Source organism: Sceloporus undulatus, chromosome 6, assembly GCF_019175285.1.
Source record: "Sceloporus undulatus isolate JIND9_A2432 ecotype Alabama chromosome 6, SceUnd_v1.1, whole genome shotgun sequence".
Taxonomy (NCBI): Eukaryota; Metazoa; Chordata; class Lepidosauria; order Squamata; family Phrynosomatidae; genus Sceloporus; species Sceloporus undulatus.
Genome location: NC_056527.1, coordinates 159,343,099 through 159,362,559, shown reverse-complemented (window position 1 = coordinate 159,362,559; position 19,461 = coordinate 159,343,099). Strand labels below are relative to the sequence as shown.

The 19,461-nt window shown below is 39.6% G+C and overlaps 1 protein-coding gene across 2 annotated transcripts in view; it reads right to left on the bottom strand.

Moving 5' to 3' along the window:
- The window catches only part of SLC12A1 (solute carrier family 12 member 1), a 67,446-nt gene that overhangs the window by 2,063 nt on the left and 45,922 nt on the right, over positions 1-19,461 (bottom strand). For both annotated transcript variants that reach the window (XM_042477176.1, XM_042477175.1), the window contains exons 20-25: positions 19,244-19,326; positions 14,219-14,362; positions 10,849-10,980; positions 7,861-7,972; positions 5,492-5,578; positions 3,546-3,681 (exon numbers count right to left, since the gene is read on the bottom strand). In XM_042477176.1, the coding sequence (XP_042333110.1) occupies positions 3,546-3,681; positions 5,492-5,578; positions 7,861-7,972; positions 10,849-10,980; positions 14,219-14,362; positions 19,244-19,326 (694 nt within the window). The remainder of the gene's footprint in view (positions 1-3,545; positions 3,682-5,491; positions 5,579-7,860; positions 7,973-10,848; positions 10,981-14,218; positions 14,363-19,243; positions 19,327-19,461) is intronic.

The window sequence follows — 19,461 nt, the reverse complement described above, 5'->3', positions numbered from 1 at the left end:
GTTAAATCAGTTGTTGAGTGGGGAGTCAACAGATAGGTAAATCTGACTGACTCTGTTCACAATAAACTGTAGGTTTGGACCAGTACATTTAAAGCAAATTGTTTAAAAAAATTCAATACCCATGATATTTTGCCTTGTAGTAGGGCCAAAAGATCTATGATTTAGAACATTGCTTCCTAACACTGGATCCCCAAATGCTGCACTATAACTCCCAGTGTCCCTGACCACTGGCTATATTGGCTGGGATTTTTTGAAAGTCTGAAGACCTCTGAAGATCCAAGATTGGTTACTGTTAAACATAATTATATGTATATATTTTGCTACTGCATACACACACACACACACACGTTTATATGCATATATATATATATGCATTAAGCTCTATTGTACTAATGATTTTTACAAGGTGTTTATTTATTATTTAAAATAATGTGTTGAAATGGCTGACATGGAAATGGTTATTAAACTCTGCTAAAGCTTTCTGTTGCATAATATTGAAAAATTTACCTTTCCCCATTTTGCAGTTTTTTTTAAAAACTAGAACATATCTTTAAGGATGAAACTAATTACAGTGGACCCTCGCCTTATGCTTTGGACCCCCCCCCCCCCGTGTGTAAGGCAAATTCCGCCTATGCTTTAGCCCCATTCACTTGAATAGGGCTTGGGCGCGTGCGCGTCCCATTCATCTGAATGGGATGTGCCGCCCCTTGCGCCCCACGCACTCCCGCGTGGCTTGAGCACATAAACTCAAAGTTGCATATAATGCGGGCGCACTGTATATTAAATGCAGGTAAAAGGGAATCAGATGTTGGAAATAGATATTGTGAAATAGAGCCCTTGGTATCCGCTGGGGTTTGGTTCTGGCACTCCCTGTGCCAGAACCAAAAGCTGTGTTCAGGGTGTGCGTCATCTAAATGCTATGCCCTGAATGTGGCCAGGAACTGGTTTGTTTGACCCATCTGTTTCAGGCTTAAGAAGAAGGCAATGGCAAACCTGTACTGAATAAATCCTTCCAAGAACACCCTATGGTAGGGTCACAATGTAATGATAATTCATTGCAGTTCCCCAAACACATGGGTTTTTGTTTTCTTGGCCCCTTTACATTTCTGTTTACAGCTTGAGAAATTTGCCACCTGATTGCCCAAGTTGGGAGAATTTTCAGATAGTTCATTTGCAAACAAAGTAACTGGCTGGGCACTTCCATTTGAAATTCAATGTGCTTTATGCAGTTAAACAGCAGGGTGCAATTGAGTATGTGCATCTTCAAATTGAAAAAGTCTAGCAACATAGAAGCTGTCCTTAATATATTGACAATGAAATGTTGAAATTATGTGTTGTTACTGTTTTGCAAATGACTGGATTCAAATTTGTCAACCCTAAAACAGAGTCACACAGGGGAGAGGGAAGGTACAGTACTTTGGTATAAATAATGAAGAGTAAACAGTGAAGACAAGCTGGGATTCATTTCAACTCCTTACATGTTGCAATCCAACCTAAATGGCCTGTTGAAGAAATGCTTTGTGTAGCTCGGGAAATACACACACACTGTGGTGTGATACTAGTTCTCAGATCCAGTTCCCTGAAAAGACTACAAATACTTATGCAGCTGTATTGATCCATATGTGTCAGAGCTTGCCAACATTGCTTTTTTTTTTTTGGATTACAGTTCCCATAGTTGGGTGGGGGATTATGGAAGATGTAATCCAAAGCATTTCCAAACTGTAATTCTCCCCTCCCCCCATTCATCTCTCTTTTCTCTCCAATGGATACTGTAAAGCATTGAACTCAATGGAGAATACAGATCCCAGGTGCCTTAATTTACCATTCAATATGGAGCTTTTCCCTTCTGAAGCCAAATGGCATTCATTTTAAGCAAGGTTTAGACCACTGAGTTACTTTCTAATGTTTGTTGTTGTGTGCCTTCACGTTGTTTCTGACTTATGGCAACACTATCTTATGGCATGAGTTTCTCACCTATTGCATTATTTAAGGCAAACCTATCAGATGGTTTTCTTGGCAGGATTTATGCAGAAGAGGTTTGCCATTGCCTTCCTCTAAGGCTGAGAGCATGTGACTTGCCCATGGTCACTCACTGGGTTTCATGGCCAAGCTGGGAATTGAACCCTGCTCTCCAGAGTCATAATCCATCACTCAAACCACTACACCACACTGGCTCTCACTTTCTAATGTACCTTTAATGAAAAGAACAACAATCATTGTGTTGTTTTTTCATATTCCTTTAATGCCATGGACCTTCATGCCCCATTCTTGCAGGTTATTTTATCATTTATTGTAAAGCTCATGGCCCTTACTTGCCCATTTGACAGCAAGTTAATATAACACAGCTTCTCATTACAAAGCAGTATTACAACAGGCAGATCTCAATGCAATATACTGGTGCTAGAAAACTTAATTTCTCCATAGCTACCTTGAGGGTTGTAGCTATTATTCAGAGGCAATGAGGATGCCTGAGGCAGGATGAGTAAGTTGGTGGCAGTGGTACCTTTTTGCACCTATTAAAAAGCAAAATGTTCTAGTGGTTGCAAATTTACAGCCATTTTAACTGGCATTGTTGGGAAGGAGTCATGGGTATCATATTGGGTGGAGACTGAAGCTACAGACTTTATTGTAAAATATGGCCCTCCAATCTCTGCAGCCCCTGGAGTCGGGGGGGGGGCTATATCTGGCCTAAGGACTGAATGTGGCCCCAGGGCTGGTTATGCAGCCACTGATTCCTCCAGCATGTGACCATGTGTGGAAGGTTAAGTGCAATTCCACTTGTACCTTGAAGGGTAGACAAATGGTTATACATAGTAATAGCCTCTTTTCTGAGTGCAGCCTAGAGCTGAAGAATGAAATATGTATCAGGCAGAGAAGTTTAAAGAAACTTGTACCCAGGCCTATACAGAATGCCTTTGTCTGCCACTACCAGATGTTCAGCACTATCTGGAATTACAAAGTCTGGTTCAACACTCCCAGGATAAGCTAAGGACACAGGATCTATCCTTGCTGGGAATGAGCTACTAATTCCATTTTTCAGATATAGGGGCAGAACAGATTGGCAAGTTAAGCCGCTTTCCAAGCGGCTTGGGAGCATGGCATTTACACACAGCATGCTCCCAAGCCACCCGGAAGCCGCCTGGAAGCCGCCCAGCTAATCACACGGGGACAACTTCATGATGCTATGGCGGCACAGCGTTTACACACCGCATGCAACCAGAGCGTCATAAAACTGGCTTGCAGCTGCAGCACAGGTGGCAAAGCCAACATTTTGCTGCCCAAAAAAGGAGCAGCTCTTTTTTGGGCACTTCAAGGTGAATTAGGGCCACACCGTGTGGTTTCCACAGCCCCGATCCAGCTTCAGAAGGGGTGCCTTGAAGCCACCCCTTTGAGGTGGTCTATTTCACCCCACAATAATGTACTGAATTAGAATCAATCTCTCCCCCACCAATTTGCCCTTACTATTCATAGATGTTTTATGGATAAATTTCTTTTTCAACTGATCATCCCAAAGTGTTGCAGGTAAAGCAGGTATGACTTTTTACCTTCTCCTTGAATGCTTCTAGCTCTGCATCAGTGATTTTCCATGGTGCCTCTCTTTTTAATTTCTCAGCAGTTGTTAAATCTTTGCAGCTTTCATGAATGCGATATGGTTCAATCATCTCTTCAAAGAATTTCCAGCTGGAACAGAAATTATAAAGGAGGCTTTGTAGCAGGACTTTAACTCATTATTTCACAGATATTCTAAGGGAGGACATCCTCTTGGCTATAGAATCGTAGCTGAATTACATTCCAGATCTTTAAACAGTAGGGATTGATTTTATGCTCCATTATAACTGCACATTTTCACTGTGGCTACACATTGTCTAGACAGGCCTGCACTTGTTGCTGCATTCAGTTGATACCATATTATTTCCATTGTAAAATAGTAACACTGACACAAGAACAAAACAAAACATTTTAGAACCCTACTCCACATCTACATAAAGTGGTAGATTTGATTCCCACTACTATAGTTGTGAAAGTATACAGTCCAGCATTTAAACACACATATACTACAGTCCTGTGATGACTTACTTGGAGTAACCCCACTAAATACAGTCAACTGTGTCTTTCAGCTATTTGAAATGAATTAGTAATTTGTATACAGTGTGTGCCTAATTCTAAACTGGGTTATTATTATTATTATTATTATTATTATTATTATTATTATTACAGTGTGCCTTGCCTTATGCGGGGGATCTGTTCTGGATCCCTCCACGTAAGGCAAATAGCGTGTATGCTCGAGCCCAATTGAAAATAATGGGGCTCATGCATGACCCATGCGCCATTGATACTTTTGTCATGGATACTTATGCTGAAAGCCATTGGAGCACCGGAGGAGCACTGTGACACTGTGGTGTGGTGTGAGGGCAGAACTGGGGCATGCATCATGCTGGCCTGGGGCGGAACTGGGGCATGCATCATGTGGATGCCATGCTCCAACTCCGTCCCTAGGCCAGTCTTTCCTGCCAGTCTGCACAGCCCCTCACTCATCAAATGCTTGTCTAAACAGAAAAAAAAAGAAGGTAGGGAAGGTGCCAGTCTAATTTCTCTTGCAAGTTCAAGAGCTTGGGGGTGGCCACTGAGAACTCCCTCTCGCATGTTTCCAAGGAAAGGACCTATGAAGGTGGTGGGACAGGGAGAAATATTGCTAGAATATTTCAAAGCACAGGCTGGTTTGTAACAAAGGATACAGTCCTTTTCAAAGTGCTCCATTTTTTAACCAAGCAGAGGTAGAAGTACCTCTGAGATACACAACCATTGTAAACATACTACATGTATTCTTAAGCATGACTGCAGTGGATAAATTTTAGGCAGAGACTGTGATGAATTAAATATTCCTCTCTCTTATTTGCGTGCTGAGAACAGTGATTGTTACTAGCAGACACAGTTGAACACAGCATAGTTAAACCTATCAGAATAAGTGGGTTTCAGCACGCTTTATGTTGTTTTAATGGCAGCCCTTATTACTGTTAATTTTTTTAACGAGAAAACAAATGCTCATAAATGTGTTGCTTTTTAAAAAGGAAAAGTGTAATGCTACTTTCCTACCTGTCTCTCTCCACAATAGGGCTCTCCAGTTTGTTAAAATTATTTCTTTTCAGCAGTATATGTTATCTTATGCATCATTAAAGTGAACATAATTGATTTTGCTTTTTTCCCTTTAACACACCCACTATTACCAGAAGCAGGCTCCTTCCACTACTCCCACGTAAGTGGCAAAGATATTCAAACTGAACTTTTGAAACAACAAGGGCTTATTGCAACTGTAATGGCAAGGATTTTTTGTTAATTGGTTTTGCTCAGTAAATTATCTTTGTGCATCTTTAGACCCCAGCTTTTAGATGTTCTAGGTTGCTTTCTCAGAATATTTTAAAATGCAATGCATCCTATAAGTATTCATTTCAATGCACAGTTTAAAATTTTATGTCTGAAAATTGCAACTTACCTCTCTTTGCTAGGTTTCATATTGATGTCACCAATTATGTTAATGTCAGCAAACTTTATTCTGAATTTTCTTAAAAGTGAAGCTATCCTGGAAACAAAAGGAAAATGGTTTTATGTATCATGATTGAGAATGTTGATAAAGACATGAAAAGCAATTAAAGCTCTGATCCTAAACTCACTCATTTGGAAGTTAATCCCACGGAATTAATTGAGACTTATTTTTGAGCAAACATGTATGGATTTGTGTTGTAAATTCTGGTTGTCATACTATTAAATATTAAATATTAAAAAGTATTAGTGGCTTTGATTAGTACCTCTTTATAGAGTGTGCTGGATGCAGCACCTGTGAGTTAATTGGTTTAATAAGTTTCCAGTTGGGATGGCTTCTTGCTGGGTGTACTTTAGATATCACTTTGGTTCTGCTATCCGTCATTTGTGATTTTTGATGGTCCAGTGACACTTTGGACGGACCATAATTGTTTCCATAGCATTGGGAATTCAGAGGTAGTTCACAGATGTCCAATTCTTGCAAATGAGGTCCAGTGGAGAGAGGAGACATGAGCAGGGAGAACCTGTCACCAATGGTGTATCACTTTAAGGAGGCACCCAACTCTTTTAAATTATGGCACGGTACAGACCTCTCCAAAGGGGCAGCCTGTAGCCACTCCTTTCCCCACTGGATTGGAGCCAGGGCAACCTCATCGGTTAGAATGTAAGAGATTTAAACTGAATACAGTAGAAAAGGGACAGGATTTTTTTTTGGGGGGGGGAAGAGAAAAATGGCAATAAATGGATGAACCCCAAGAAAAAGGAAAAAGTAAGAACCAACTCTGGAAGATGAAAAGGTAACTGACTCAGGGGTAGTCCACACTGGCCAAATAAAGCGACTTCTAACTGATTTGAAGGTGGGGTGTTTAAATGATGCACGAGGTGAAACTGGCTGGAAAGTGAAACAAAGCCATGCCCCAGGGCTAAAAACCAGAGCAAAAAGAAGCTGGGATACTCTGACTGAAAGCAGAAAATGTGCTTCATTGCAATAGCATATAAACAGCCTGGCATCAATACGTTGGCAAAAGCATGATTGCCAATAATGCCATGGATGTAATTACAACATATACAAACCAGACTGTCCAATGGGGTGAAGAGTGAAGGGAGCGTTTATGAGGGGCATGTATGATTGTGCTTTATCAATGTATCACTTGGCACAGCAATGCAGCAATGTAATGTACAGACAGTGCACAGAACATGCGACTGTGTGGCCAGGCATCCAGTGGAGTGGCAGATGTGTGGGGAAAGGGAGGTAATTTAGTCACAGGTGGTGTGTTTGTGCAATGGTGCGCATACATGGTGGGGAGGCAACAATAACAAAAAATAACCATGCAGCGTGGCTTGATGCCACATAGTGTGGATAGTCTGTGGGTGTTTCGCCTGCCTTGGGAGCAGTCTGTGCAGACAGCAGGGTTTCAACCCACTTTCAGAAAACCCAGGATTGAGCAGTTTTTTCCTGCCCATCTGCTCTATTCTCAGATGCTGATCAAGGCCTTGAGGATTTGTATGAAAAGGACCAAATGTCAAAACAAGATAAGACTGAATAAGGGGTGTTAAACTACTATCATGGAATGTATGGGGTTGTAGTGAACCCTGTAAAATCCCCTGTAGGGATGATGCAGAACATTAACCCTGGGCCAGGATCACCGAGTCTTATGTTTTGTAAAATGAATTAAGATTGTTAAATATAGTAGAAGCAAAAAGTTCATTAGAGGAAGCACAGAACATAGGGGTTATAACCACCATTTGGGGAAAGGGGGAAATCTTTAGGGTTTAACTGTTTTGTTTGCTTTGTTTGTAGTATTATATAGTTTTAGATTTAGATATAAAACTTGTGTTGGTTTTTTTTTTGTATTAATGTTTAATTAAAATGAATTAAAAACGAATTGGTTTAGCTGAAAACTCAAAACATTTGGAGCTTTAAATTAGCAATAGTTGCGTATTCCCCCCGCCCCCAAGACTAAGCAATTGTATTTATGCTGCACGTTATCACTTGAAGAAAATCCTTCAATCCCCATTTAGCTGCAGCTCTGTGTAACAAAGGACCTGTTCATAACACTGGAAATTTTCAGTACAAAAGTTGCAAGGAGAGAAAATATGAAAGGCTTGATATTACCATTAATGCACAGCATATACGTACTGCTTTCAGGAATTCAGATTGCTTCATACTTATAATCTGAATCATTATTATAGCAATCCTATAGGCAGCATTGATAACATGAAGTCTTTAATATAATTGTCTATCTCCCCGCATCCTTTATAAATATCTCTGCAAACAGTGAAAATATATTAAACAATGACATGGATACAAAACATAGTTACATTAGCTTCTCCTCTTCAAGGCGAGTGACTTTTCCACCAGTAAAGATCCTTAATTTGCAATCCTTCCACTTTTTCCGGAGAGTGAGAATGTAAGGAATTAGGAGTATTAGCCCTAGGTGAACAAATTATATCATAGTTATGTGTTTATTTGTAACATTTATAGCCCACCTTTCTACCTCAAGGTGGCATGCATAGTTTGCCTCTCCATTTTTAGTCCTGTAACAACCCTGCACAGGTAGTTTCAGCTGACAAATGGTGAAGTAGGTTCAGACTGGACTGCAAGTCATCTGGTGAGCTACATGACTGAGTTGGGATTGGTACCCAGATCCCTCCTGTCCTAGTCCAAAACACTAAGCACTGCAAACTGGAACACTGTTTATTACAAGTGAAACTGCTTTTATCTGCCCCACATCCCATGCAAATAACTCTATAAGCAAAAGTGTGTCTTCTTTGGCTTTTTGTTATGTTAAGAAAGTAAATTATTCCAGTTCTTCTATTATTACTTTAATTCTGTTTGAAGGCTACTTCACTTTGTACACTGCACAGAGTAAAGTTAAATCTCATGCTATAGAATCACTTGGTGCAACAAAGGTATCAGTCACATAGACTAGCTTTTAGGTACAATTATTGGTGAGGGGGAATGAATATGGAAAGAGGTTTTGAAACCCCATATCCTAATCTTGCAACTTTAATTATAATCAGTGATTTGGACTTTCATCCAGAGTATGTTTTGTCAAGGAACAAAGCAGGGATGTCAGTTTTCAATTCTGCTGTTTGTCTGTCTGTATAGTGGCTAACCAGTATCTGTGAAAGTGAAAGTATAATAATTGATAGTTATGGCAATGTTATAAGTCATTACAAATATTGCTTAGAACCTGAGAAAGAGATAACTAGTGTACTAATTTCTATAAAACACTTTGGTCAAGTCACAGGGGTGATAGTAACTTAAACTAATTCAAGGCTGAATATGAAGTCTAAGGAAAAGGGAGTGATCATAAGTCAGACTGGCCTATCAGATAGCTTGATAAATGCTGAAAACAGATGGCCCTAAAGGGACGGTGTCATGCTGACCCTTTGTGCATTGGAACAGGTCTGTGGCAACCATACACAGTGGCCCCAATCTGGCCTTTTCTGGTGCAAAAAGGAGCAACAGAAAGCTGCTCCTTTTTGCACCGGGGAAAGGTACCCCTTTTGCCATCACCGCAGCTCTTCTCTGCTCCTGTGGCATGTAATCGCTGCATTGCAGGAGGGTTCCCATCTTGCCTGCTGTCTGGTCAGGTGTACACCATCACTTCGACTTCAGGTGGAGTCGGGGCATGTGGTGTGCAGTCGCCATGTCCCCATACCACCCCCAAGCTGGCTCTTATTGCTGTTCTGTTTTGCCCCAAAGATTAGCTACTTAGGATTTAATATTATAGTCAGCTATATAAAGTAACTGGGATTAATTTTAACCCTCTTCCTAAGCAAAGTAAGCCAACCAATGTCTTGGGAATCTGAGGGGCTATACCCATGGGCCAAAAGGGTCGTGTTTCCCCTACCCCCGGCATAGTGTCACCCTGTTTAGATGACGTAGGCCAACATCCCAGACTAGGATCGGGTACACCAGATGCCAATCTGGCAGATTCAGCAAGAACCCAGCCCAACTGGCCCTTATCCTGGTCTTCCCAAAAAAAGGCTATTTGCAGCAGTTTCCAAGAAACTCAGTTATGACAGCCAGTAGAACAAATGGCCATGTATTTCCTTACCTGCTGCCACCGTTCTCTGTAAAGACCCCTTCCATGACGTGTGACATCAGAAAGGGGCATCTGGTCACATATGTGAATCCAGGCTCTGTGGAGGTTTCACAGAGAACAGCAGCAATGGGCAAGGTAGTGGTGGTGACAGTGGCTCCATGGCACAGTGGTGGGTGGGCATCTGGGGTGGGTGGAAGTGGGAACAGGCCAGATCTGCAGGGAGGATACAATGGGGTTGGTATCCTCTCCATGTGTTTTGCCCCTGGAAGAACTTGGGTTTGTCCTGGGCAGGTTAAGATGTTCGTTCCACTAAATTAACCTTCTTATTTCAAGTTCTCCCAATAAGCTGAAGGAAAAAACTATTATTATAATTGAATTTTACAAAGGGATGTAAACGCTCAAGAATAGCCACTTCAGCTCTATAAAGATGCTTTAGTATTTCCTAATTTGAAATTATATGACGAAACCTTTTTGTTATGACAATCGGGGAAATGGCTAGGATAACCCATTATTAGAAAAGTGGAGGAATGTAGAGCTCCTGTTTTCACCTTTAGAAATGAAAATTGATAAAATGTTTAGTCTTCTAAAAGTCACTTCTGGTATTAAAAAGACCCCTTCTTAGGACTAAAATAGAAGGGCAAAAATGTGACAAACATGCTTCCATACCCCAGAGGATTTTTTATACCATCCAGACAGTTCTGGGCCCCACAAAAATGGTCTTTTTGGAACATTTTGCCCACCCCGATTTACAACATAAACATCTTCTAACATCTTTGCAGGGGTGGCCACTCAACTAGAAATTTTCTCAGAAAGGGGACATTCCATATTAACCAGTGCCCTAATAGATAGAATTTATCTGTGATAGAAGAGCTTACATAATAAAATTATCAAACAGAATAATGTTTGGTTTTCCTTTATTGAGTATATAAATCAAATCTTTAGGTTTCCCCTTGAACTTTCATGACAATTTATGGGAAAACACCATGAACTAGAAATGGCCTAAACAAAGTGGATTGTACTATACAGGTTGATAAATCCTTTGCCTTATTTTATGTTGGATCTCTTCCCATCACCATATATTTATATGTGTGTGTCTGTGTGTATCTGATGTGACTTGCTTTTTTGTACAAAGCTGAATTTTTTTAAAAGGAAAGAAAACAACTTCTTTTATTATTTTATATTCTACAAACCTACATTATTTTGGCAGCCCCTGCTCCACTCCCTCGTCTACACAATATTCACTTGTGCTGCTTACCTCCATCATCAAACAGCCACCACACATCAATAGTTCCTTTCCCTTGCTTCTTTTTAAACTGTGTGCTAGCTTCAAGCAGCCGCTGATTGAATTCACCCATATGCATTGAAGAGATTGTGGTAATGCTGCTTTCTGAAATGATAGAGGTTGTATTCAGGGTCTTACTGTGCAATCACTGAAAGTACTCCATAGACACATTTTTAGCACTTGTGATATATTCGTTACAGCAGGAAATACCACAAGCAATCCACAAATTTGGAGGAGCATTCAGGCCATTTTGCAGTACTGTTTTTAGGTTGCATAATTCAAGGGGGGTGCCCTGGCTGACCAAGCCCTATACAAGAGGAAATGAAAGGTTTATGGGAGGAAACGTGGAACATAAGAATGTAAGATGAGCCACACTGGATCAGACTAAAGGTTTATCTAGCCCAGAATTCTGGTCAACAGTGGTCAATCAATTGCCTTTGGGAAGTCCATCAGTGCTACAGGAGCACAATAGGACCATGTTTGTGCTTCACCTAGTAGCCACCGACAGCCTCCCTCCCACAAATTTGTCCAATCATCTTACAAATTTGCCTAGGTTGGCAATAACTGATACATGTGATAGCACTTTTCAGTTTCACTAATTCATTGTGTGAAAGAGGACTTGAATCACCAGCTGTTCAGTTTCAGTAGATGACCCATGATATTATGAGAGAGGAAGAAAACCTCTCCCTATCCACATCTCTCACTTGATACATAATTTTATAGGTTCTTCACCTTTTTTTCTTCTAAGCCTAACAATTGTAAGTGCTGTAATAATAATAATAATAATAATAATAATAATAATAAATTTTTATTTTTCTATTTCCCGCATCTCCCTGCGGATCGAGGCGGGATCACATCAATATCATAAATACAAAATACACGACAGTTTAAAACAGCAAATTTAAAACAGCGTTATATATACAACCTTCCATAATAAATACAATATCATTATCAACAGTGCCAGTCAGCCAGGGTGTCGCAGTATGGGAAGCAGCGCATCTGGAGCATCTGTTTTTCCACAGGAGAGTTCCACCATTTTGGCTGCATTTTCACACCCCAGATGCATATAAGAGCAGTATGTAATTGGCATTTTTATTTTTTATCCATTTAGTACAATAAATATTTTGCCTTTTTTGCAGCAGCCACACACTGGGATGGCACTCTGTGTGGCTATTCAAAAATAGAACAACACACAGATGAACATGGAAATCACTCCTCCCAGCCCAGGGACACACAGTATGTGTACACACACACACACACACACACACACACACACACTCTCATACCCCACTCACTTCCATGTCAGCATTCTCTGAAGATGCCAGCCAAAGATGCTGGTGAAATGTCAGAAACAAACTCTTCTAGAACATGCCATATAGATAAATCCTCACATATTTCACTATATTATTCATCAGTCATATACCTTTACCTTCATACACAAAGATTTTTGATTATATAGTTTAATTCTTGTTGGTTTTGTTGTTATTTCCTTTGTTCATAAAATACGCCTCAAATAACTAGTTTCCTTCCATTCTATGAAATGTACAGATTCCCTTATTCCCTAAAAATACGTGTTTTTAAAACATGTAACTTGATTGTAATTTTTTCAGGTGATTTAATGTTTACAAAGGGTTCCAGACAAATGGTGCTTTCTGACATTATATGTCTTGCTTTGGTTCCTGCTCCATCATGCAGACAGGATTTTTTTAAAAAAATAATTTCACCTGACAACTTAGAAAAGAAAGATGAGGTATTAAAAGAAATTGGAAATCTTTCTGCCAAGAGAGGCTGTATTGAACCTCATTAAATAGTCATTTAAACTACCATAATCCCTTGAGTTATGTATAGAAGAAAAGGGGATGAAAACCCTTTTACATCCATGGTTCATTTCCTATAATATCCTCCTGCTTGGTTAAACTGTTAGTTAAGGTATGAAAAACTGCTTTCAGATAAAGATATGACAAAGTTGTGTCCATCACTTCAAAGTTAGATCAGCGGTGCAATTCAAAGTGGGCATGTCCTTCCAATTTAATTAAAGGTTGTGCTCAGCCAATTTAGTTATTATCTTTAGCGACTCAGTATTTTTTTTAACAGCAAAACAAAAGTATTTAGAAAATTAGTTTTCCATTTGTTATTTATTTTATTTGAATTGAAAGAGCATGGATTTGATCCAAACTAAGTGGCTATGGCCCCATACAGACATGCCAAAATAAAGCTGCTTCGGGTCACTCTGGAGGTATGCTATTTAAATGATTCAATCATCCTAAGAGTCTGGAAGCCATGCCAAAGCCATGATCCAGTCCTAAGGACTGGAGCGCAGCTTTGGTGCAGCTTCTGGACTCTTAGGATGCATGCATCATTTAAACAGCATACCTCCAAAGTGACCCGAAACAGCTTTATTGTGACTTGTCTAGATGAGGCCAAAATGCAGAGGTCCAAAGTCCTGTGTTTTCCCCAGCCTGGCATTGTCCTCTCTGGACAATGCAGGCCAACAACCCTGGGCCAGGATTGGGCAGACTGGATGCCGATCCACCAGTTCCAGCCTGACACCAGCACAAAAGGCCTTTAGCACGGTCTTTCTAAGCCAGCTTTTTGCAGAGGACAGTCAGCAGACTGTACAGCCAGACACACCCTTATTTGCTGCCATCTTGTTCCCTGTGGAAGCCCCAGTCATGGCCTGTGACATTGGTTGGGGGCACCTGACCATGTGGGTGAGTCCAGGTGCCCTATTTCTGCCCTTACAGGCCACATCAGGGCCAACATAGCAGCAGCAGCACCACTAAGTAAGGGGTCATGTGGCAGCTTCAACATCTGTCCATTGCTATGCCAGCTCCAGAGCATCTCAAATTGTGTGAGAGGTATGTGAGTAGGACCTAACTAACCTGAAGACACCAGATACTCTCTGAACCTGGAAACTCATCAGGGTCAGCCCTGGTTAGTACTTCGATGGGAGACCACCAAGGAATACCAGGCACTGTGGACTATATTTCAGAGGAAGGGACTGGCAAAACCTCCACTGAGTATCCCTTGCCTAATAAAGTCCTGTGAAATTCATGGGAATTGCCATACGTCAACAGGCAACTTGAAGGCACATTATGTGGAAGGGTGAGTTAGAGTTCTTGACTCTTCAGTTACATCTGCTTTCTCAAAAGCAGTAGAAGTCTATAAACACTTAATGCCACGTTAAAGCTGTCATTGAAGTGCCACAAGATTTTGGCTGTTTTTATTGCTGGAGACCAGTAAGATTATCCCTAGACTAGAAGTTCTCTTCTCAAATCAGGCATTCAAGAAACCTAGTCACTGTCCAGTGATCAATTATATGCATTATGTTTTTAAATCTTGCCTTTTGGGGCCATCGTCTTTGTAATGTTAAGCTTGGTAGCTCTTGTGAAGAATCCACGAATACCCAGTTTTGCTTCTTCAAATTCACTGTCTTTAATGGTAGCTTCTAGGACTTGCCTTTCCTGCTCCAGCTTCTTCAGTTCCTCTGTTAAAGGGTGGAAGGAAGAATTACAGAGTAACATCAAAATTAAAAACGGATAAACTCCAATTACCTTATATCAATGGTTCTCAAACTTTTTACCCCTGTGACCCCCTTTACATCTACATGCGGATGTTGCATGCCCCATCTCCTGCTCAACATAGTATATGAATAAAAACATTATGTTATTTAGTGTGCATATTTCCATTTATACATCCATGTATATTCACATTTTAACATTTCATAAGGAAATAATATTGTCCAAGTTAGAATAATTTTTATTTAAATACATTCAAAACTTAACATATTTGTAAAGTTTACATGTACGGTCTCATACACAACCACATTCACATAAGCCAATGCTCAGAAATATATACACAGCCATGCTCCTTCATTCTTTCTTTTACTCACATATATACTCATTTATTTTCTCACACATACAGTCACACAGAAACATTCATTCTCTTATGGGGCCTGTATAGAGAGACCAAAATAAAGCTGCTTCGGGTCACTTTGAAGGTATGCTGTTTAAATGACACAAGGACTGGAGCATGGCTTTGGTGCAGCTTCTGGCCTCTTAGGAATCATGCATCATTTAAACAGCATACCTCCAAAGTGACCGGAAGCAGCTTTATTTTGGCCTGTCTGTACAGGCTCATGTATATGCGAGTACACCCAAAAACGTAGGCGAGTATATTAAAAAAAGAGATGAAGAGTGTGACTGAGTGTGTATGTATGTGTATGGGAGAACACAAAAAACTATGGATGCTGGCCATGAAAGCCTTCGACTTCAAGATGGAAAATATATTTGCTGTTCTTCTCACATGTGAAGTATGAGATAATTGAAATGTTTAGTTTCTCACAGAGGGCAGAGCAAACCCATTCCAACTGGGGGCTGGATTGTCCATTTGAAATGAAATGTTCTGGATGTTTATATTCCTTTTATTGCTTTTGTATTAAATCGAGCAGTTAAACAGCAGGGGTGCAACTGATTTTGTCTCTCACATGGGTCTAGATTTGTTGTTGTTATGTGCTTGCAAGTCATTTCTGACTGATAGCAACCCTAAGGCAGAGCTATTACAGGCTTTTCTTGGCAAGATTTGTTCAGAGGGGGGTTGCCATTGCCTTCCTCTGAGGCTGTGAGAGTGTTTCTGTGGACTAGTTTGTCTGTTGCTTTTGGAGGGTCATCTTAAATTACAATAAATAAAGGCAGACTAGTACATGCATATTGACAATGAGATGTTCAAATTGTGTGGTTTTGCAAATGAATGGATTCAGAACCTGAAACAGAAAATGTCACACAAGGGAAGGTGGGGGGGGGGTTATCTTGGTATAGTTTATGAGGATACAGTAAAAGCAGCTCCTCAAGGAGCTGGCTGTGAGAACTAGTATCACACCAGAGTGTGGTTGTGTGTTTCCCAAGCTACACAGATCATTTCTTCAACAGATCATTTTGTTTGGAATGCCACATGTAAAGAGCTGAACTGGAAAACTGATCCCAGCGTGCCTTCACTGTATCCTCATGCCTGGTTAGTTCATTTGCAAATGAACCGCCTGAAGATTCTTACACCTGGCCAAGAAGGTGGAAAATATCTTGTCTCGTAAATAGAAATTTAAAGGGGCCAAGCAAACAAAAATCTGTATGTTTAATGAACTGCAGCAAATGATCATCACATCCCTAGTTGGGAGTGATTTGACTGCATGGCAGGCGGTTGGATTCTATGATTCTAAGCAGTCAAAACCTCTTTTTGTCTCCTGGGACAAAAGCAGCCTAAGATTTCAAAACAAGATGAAACCACCCCCATTTCCCCCAGGAACCTGAAGAAATTTCAGTTAAATAAAGGCGTAAAATAGTAAACAAATTTAAACGGAGGAGGAACAGGACAGGAAATAAAGAGGGGGCAAGGGGGAATTATGTATATTGTGTTGTATTGTATTAGAGTTGTGTTGTATTGTATTCTTGTATTGCATTTCATTAGAGTTGCATTTGCAATTATTATATAATGCTTGTGGGAGTAAAAGGGACCATGTTCTCTTGTTGTTACTGTATTATTTCTGTATTGCATTATTGTATTGCCTTTCTGTTATTTTGCTGCCAGGGGAGTGTTGGGAATTGCCATCTAGATGTTATGTCTTAATTATTACCATGTTATGTATTTTGGATTTTGTACTTTGCATTTTTATTAAGGCATTATGCTATGCCATGCACTTTGGATTATGTTTGTTGTATTTTTTATCCTTTATTTCTGCTTTTGTATAATTATTTTATTGTTATTATGTTTGTTGTGCTGCAATTGATGGGGAGGCTATATTTTTGTATTTGATACCTTTCTTTTGTAATCCGCTTTGATTCCGCATGGAAAAAGCAGAATATTAATAAATCATTTATTTATATTATTATAAAGCTCCCCAGGCCTGGCAATTGCTCAACCCAGCCTTAGGGTGCCTCTTAAGGAACCATCCCACACTGTATTGGAAGCACTCACAGCAAGTGGGTATGGAGGATATGCCCTCCAAGATTTCAAAGATGAAAATTGGGACACTGGGTCAAGAAACATCAGAGTGTGGTCAAGATGGCAAATGATATTAAGCTAGGAGAGGCTACAGCAGTTTGCTTTTACCCCCCCCATTCCCAGCTGAATGCAAACAACATTTGCACACTGAATTCAGTTTGCAGCAATTGAAGGAAGCTGTGGACAAAGTGGGAAAGTGGGAGGAGGAGAGAGGAACTCGGACATTTATAAAGCAAGTGAAAAACTGGGATGACAGTGGCTTAATTGGGACTACCCCTGCCAAATAGGGACAATTGGAGAGAATAGTGGCGGGAGGCCTTTTTCTTCCATCCACCATCTCCATCCATTAACATATTCAATAAAATATTTCACACTAGTGTCTTTTCCAGGTTCTTTTTGGTGAAAATGTTATTAAATTTTAAAATCATACACTCTAAGCATACACATCTTCTAATCATCTAATCATCACAATTACAATTACATCAGTTAAACATCAAGTACCGCCTGTTTTGTGTTACATACATGTTCCATTAATTTCTACACAGAAAGATATATATTAGTAGCTATAAGATGGTATGGAAATAAAGAAAAAGGGAAAGAAAGACGCATATTATATACCTTATGTGTATAATGATTGGTTTGTGTTGGCTAATGTTATTATATAAAACATTACATCCATTACAGTCTTAACACTTTCCTCCTTTTGTACCTTCTTTCGAAGTTATCATTTCCAGATTCCTTCCAATCTCTCCTCTCTCATTCACCTCATTCATCCCCACTTTCTCCCTTCTCAGCTCTCCCCTTCCTTTCATCTTCTCTTCAATCCTCAGTCAGCCTTTTTCTTTTCTAGTTTTGACCATTTACAAAACCATCTGATGAATCTAAGCTTCAGATTTATTCTTTAAAATTCATTTTATATCACGTCTTTCTCTCAATAATGAGACTCAAGGCAGCCAACAACATATTTTTTAAATTCATCTCACATGAGATAAACTCCAAAGGCAATGGCAATGGCAAACCTGCAGTGAACATATCTTGCCAAGAAAACCCTGTGATAAGATCACCATAAGTCGGAAACAACTTGAAGGCACACAGCAGCAGCAACAACATAAAAGTGACCATCTTTCCTATGCTATAGTGAAGTGGGAGCATAAAACTTCCAGCCATCTTAATGTACATTGTCTCCAGATATGCTCAAAATTTGGAGTATCGCCCATAATTTCTTATTGCTTTTAGGCTATTTTTCTATTTCCTTCTCTTATCAGTTGGTGTAATTTATTGTAATGGTTAAGGACTGCTATATGCTGCTGCTGAACTGTAATTTAATAGGATACATCTCAGAGAAGTCAACATTTCAGTTATTTTCAAGACTAGTTTTTAAACAATAGAAATCACAATTCTTCTGGAACTAGAAACAAGGAACCTAATTTATAGTTTGTTTAGTTTTCACATTGGATGCTTCCATGCTTTCCATTTGGTGTAGCGCGGATGGAAATGAGAAAAAAGCACTAGGGGGCAGCAGAGAGTTGCAGTTGCGCATTATGCTTATAACTGAGCATTAATGTTAAACTAATTCCTGAAGATATGCCAAGATATAATCACTTCTTCTTAATTTTCTTTGGACTCCCTCGTCTGATTGTAACTTGCTTCAGTGAAGACATGTTTAACTAAATTAGGCCCCCTTCATAGAATACAACAGTTCTATATGGATGGGACACAACACAAAGTGCATATACTGAGAAGCTTAAACAAGAAGGGTTTTTAAAAATATGTGTGTGATTTTCATATGTGACAATCGTGGTTACAGACTAGCATTTGAATCCCAAGTGTCTGCAGTCCAACTTATTCTCAGGCACTAGATGGCATATGAATGGCATTGTGCCAATTGATTATCTCTTGATAGATATGCAGTATTTGGTTGTGAATTTTAGTATTGTAAAACATCTTGAGTCTTCCTTCCTTCTTTCTTTTAAAAAAGGTACATAATAAACAAAACATTGAAAGCAATAATTTTTAACATGTAAAGTTACATTGCCAAGCAAAGACTGCTTAATAAGTAGGAAACAGCAAAACCTTCCAAGGAAGTAGGACATGAATCTGTCCCTCATTATAATATGTAGTCCTCCCTCTGTTTTCACGGTCTTTGGACTTGTGTCCTTTGCTTATGCACAAAGGACGAGTGGAGAAAGAATGAATGGGGTGCGCACCTGTGCGCCTCATGCGCCTGTGCCTATATTCAAACCAAACGGGCTTGAATACTTTGGAAACTCCATTTTTGAGAGGAAAAAACTGGAATTATTGTTGACATATTTTTTTGTTTACAGAACACATATCTCTAGTGTCGAAATTGAAATATGATTAATTTTGGATATACCTTGAACCTGAAGGACTTGTGATATGTCAAACCCTTGACTTATTCGGACAATTATCACACCAAATTCAAAGTCGAATGCATCACTGAAATAGAAAGCAAGTGTTTTAAAATGCATGTATTTCTTGGCGTAGCACTGGAATAGCACTTGTCTATACATTATGCTGTAATATTTACTTAGATTCTTTTATAAGCAGTAAAAAATATCATTGCCTTTCTAA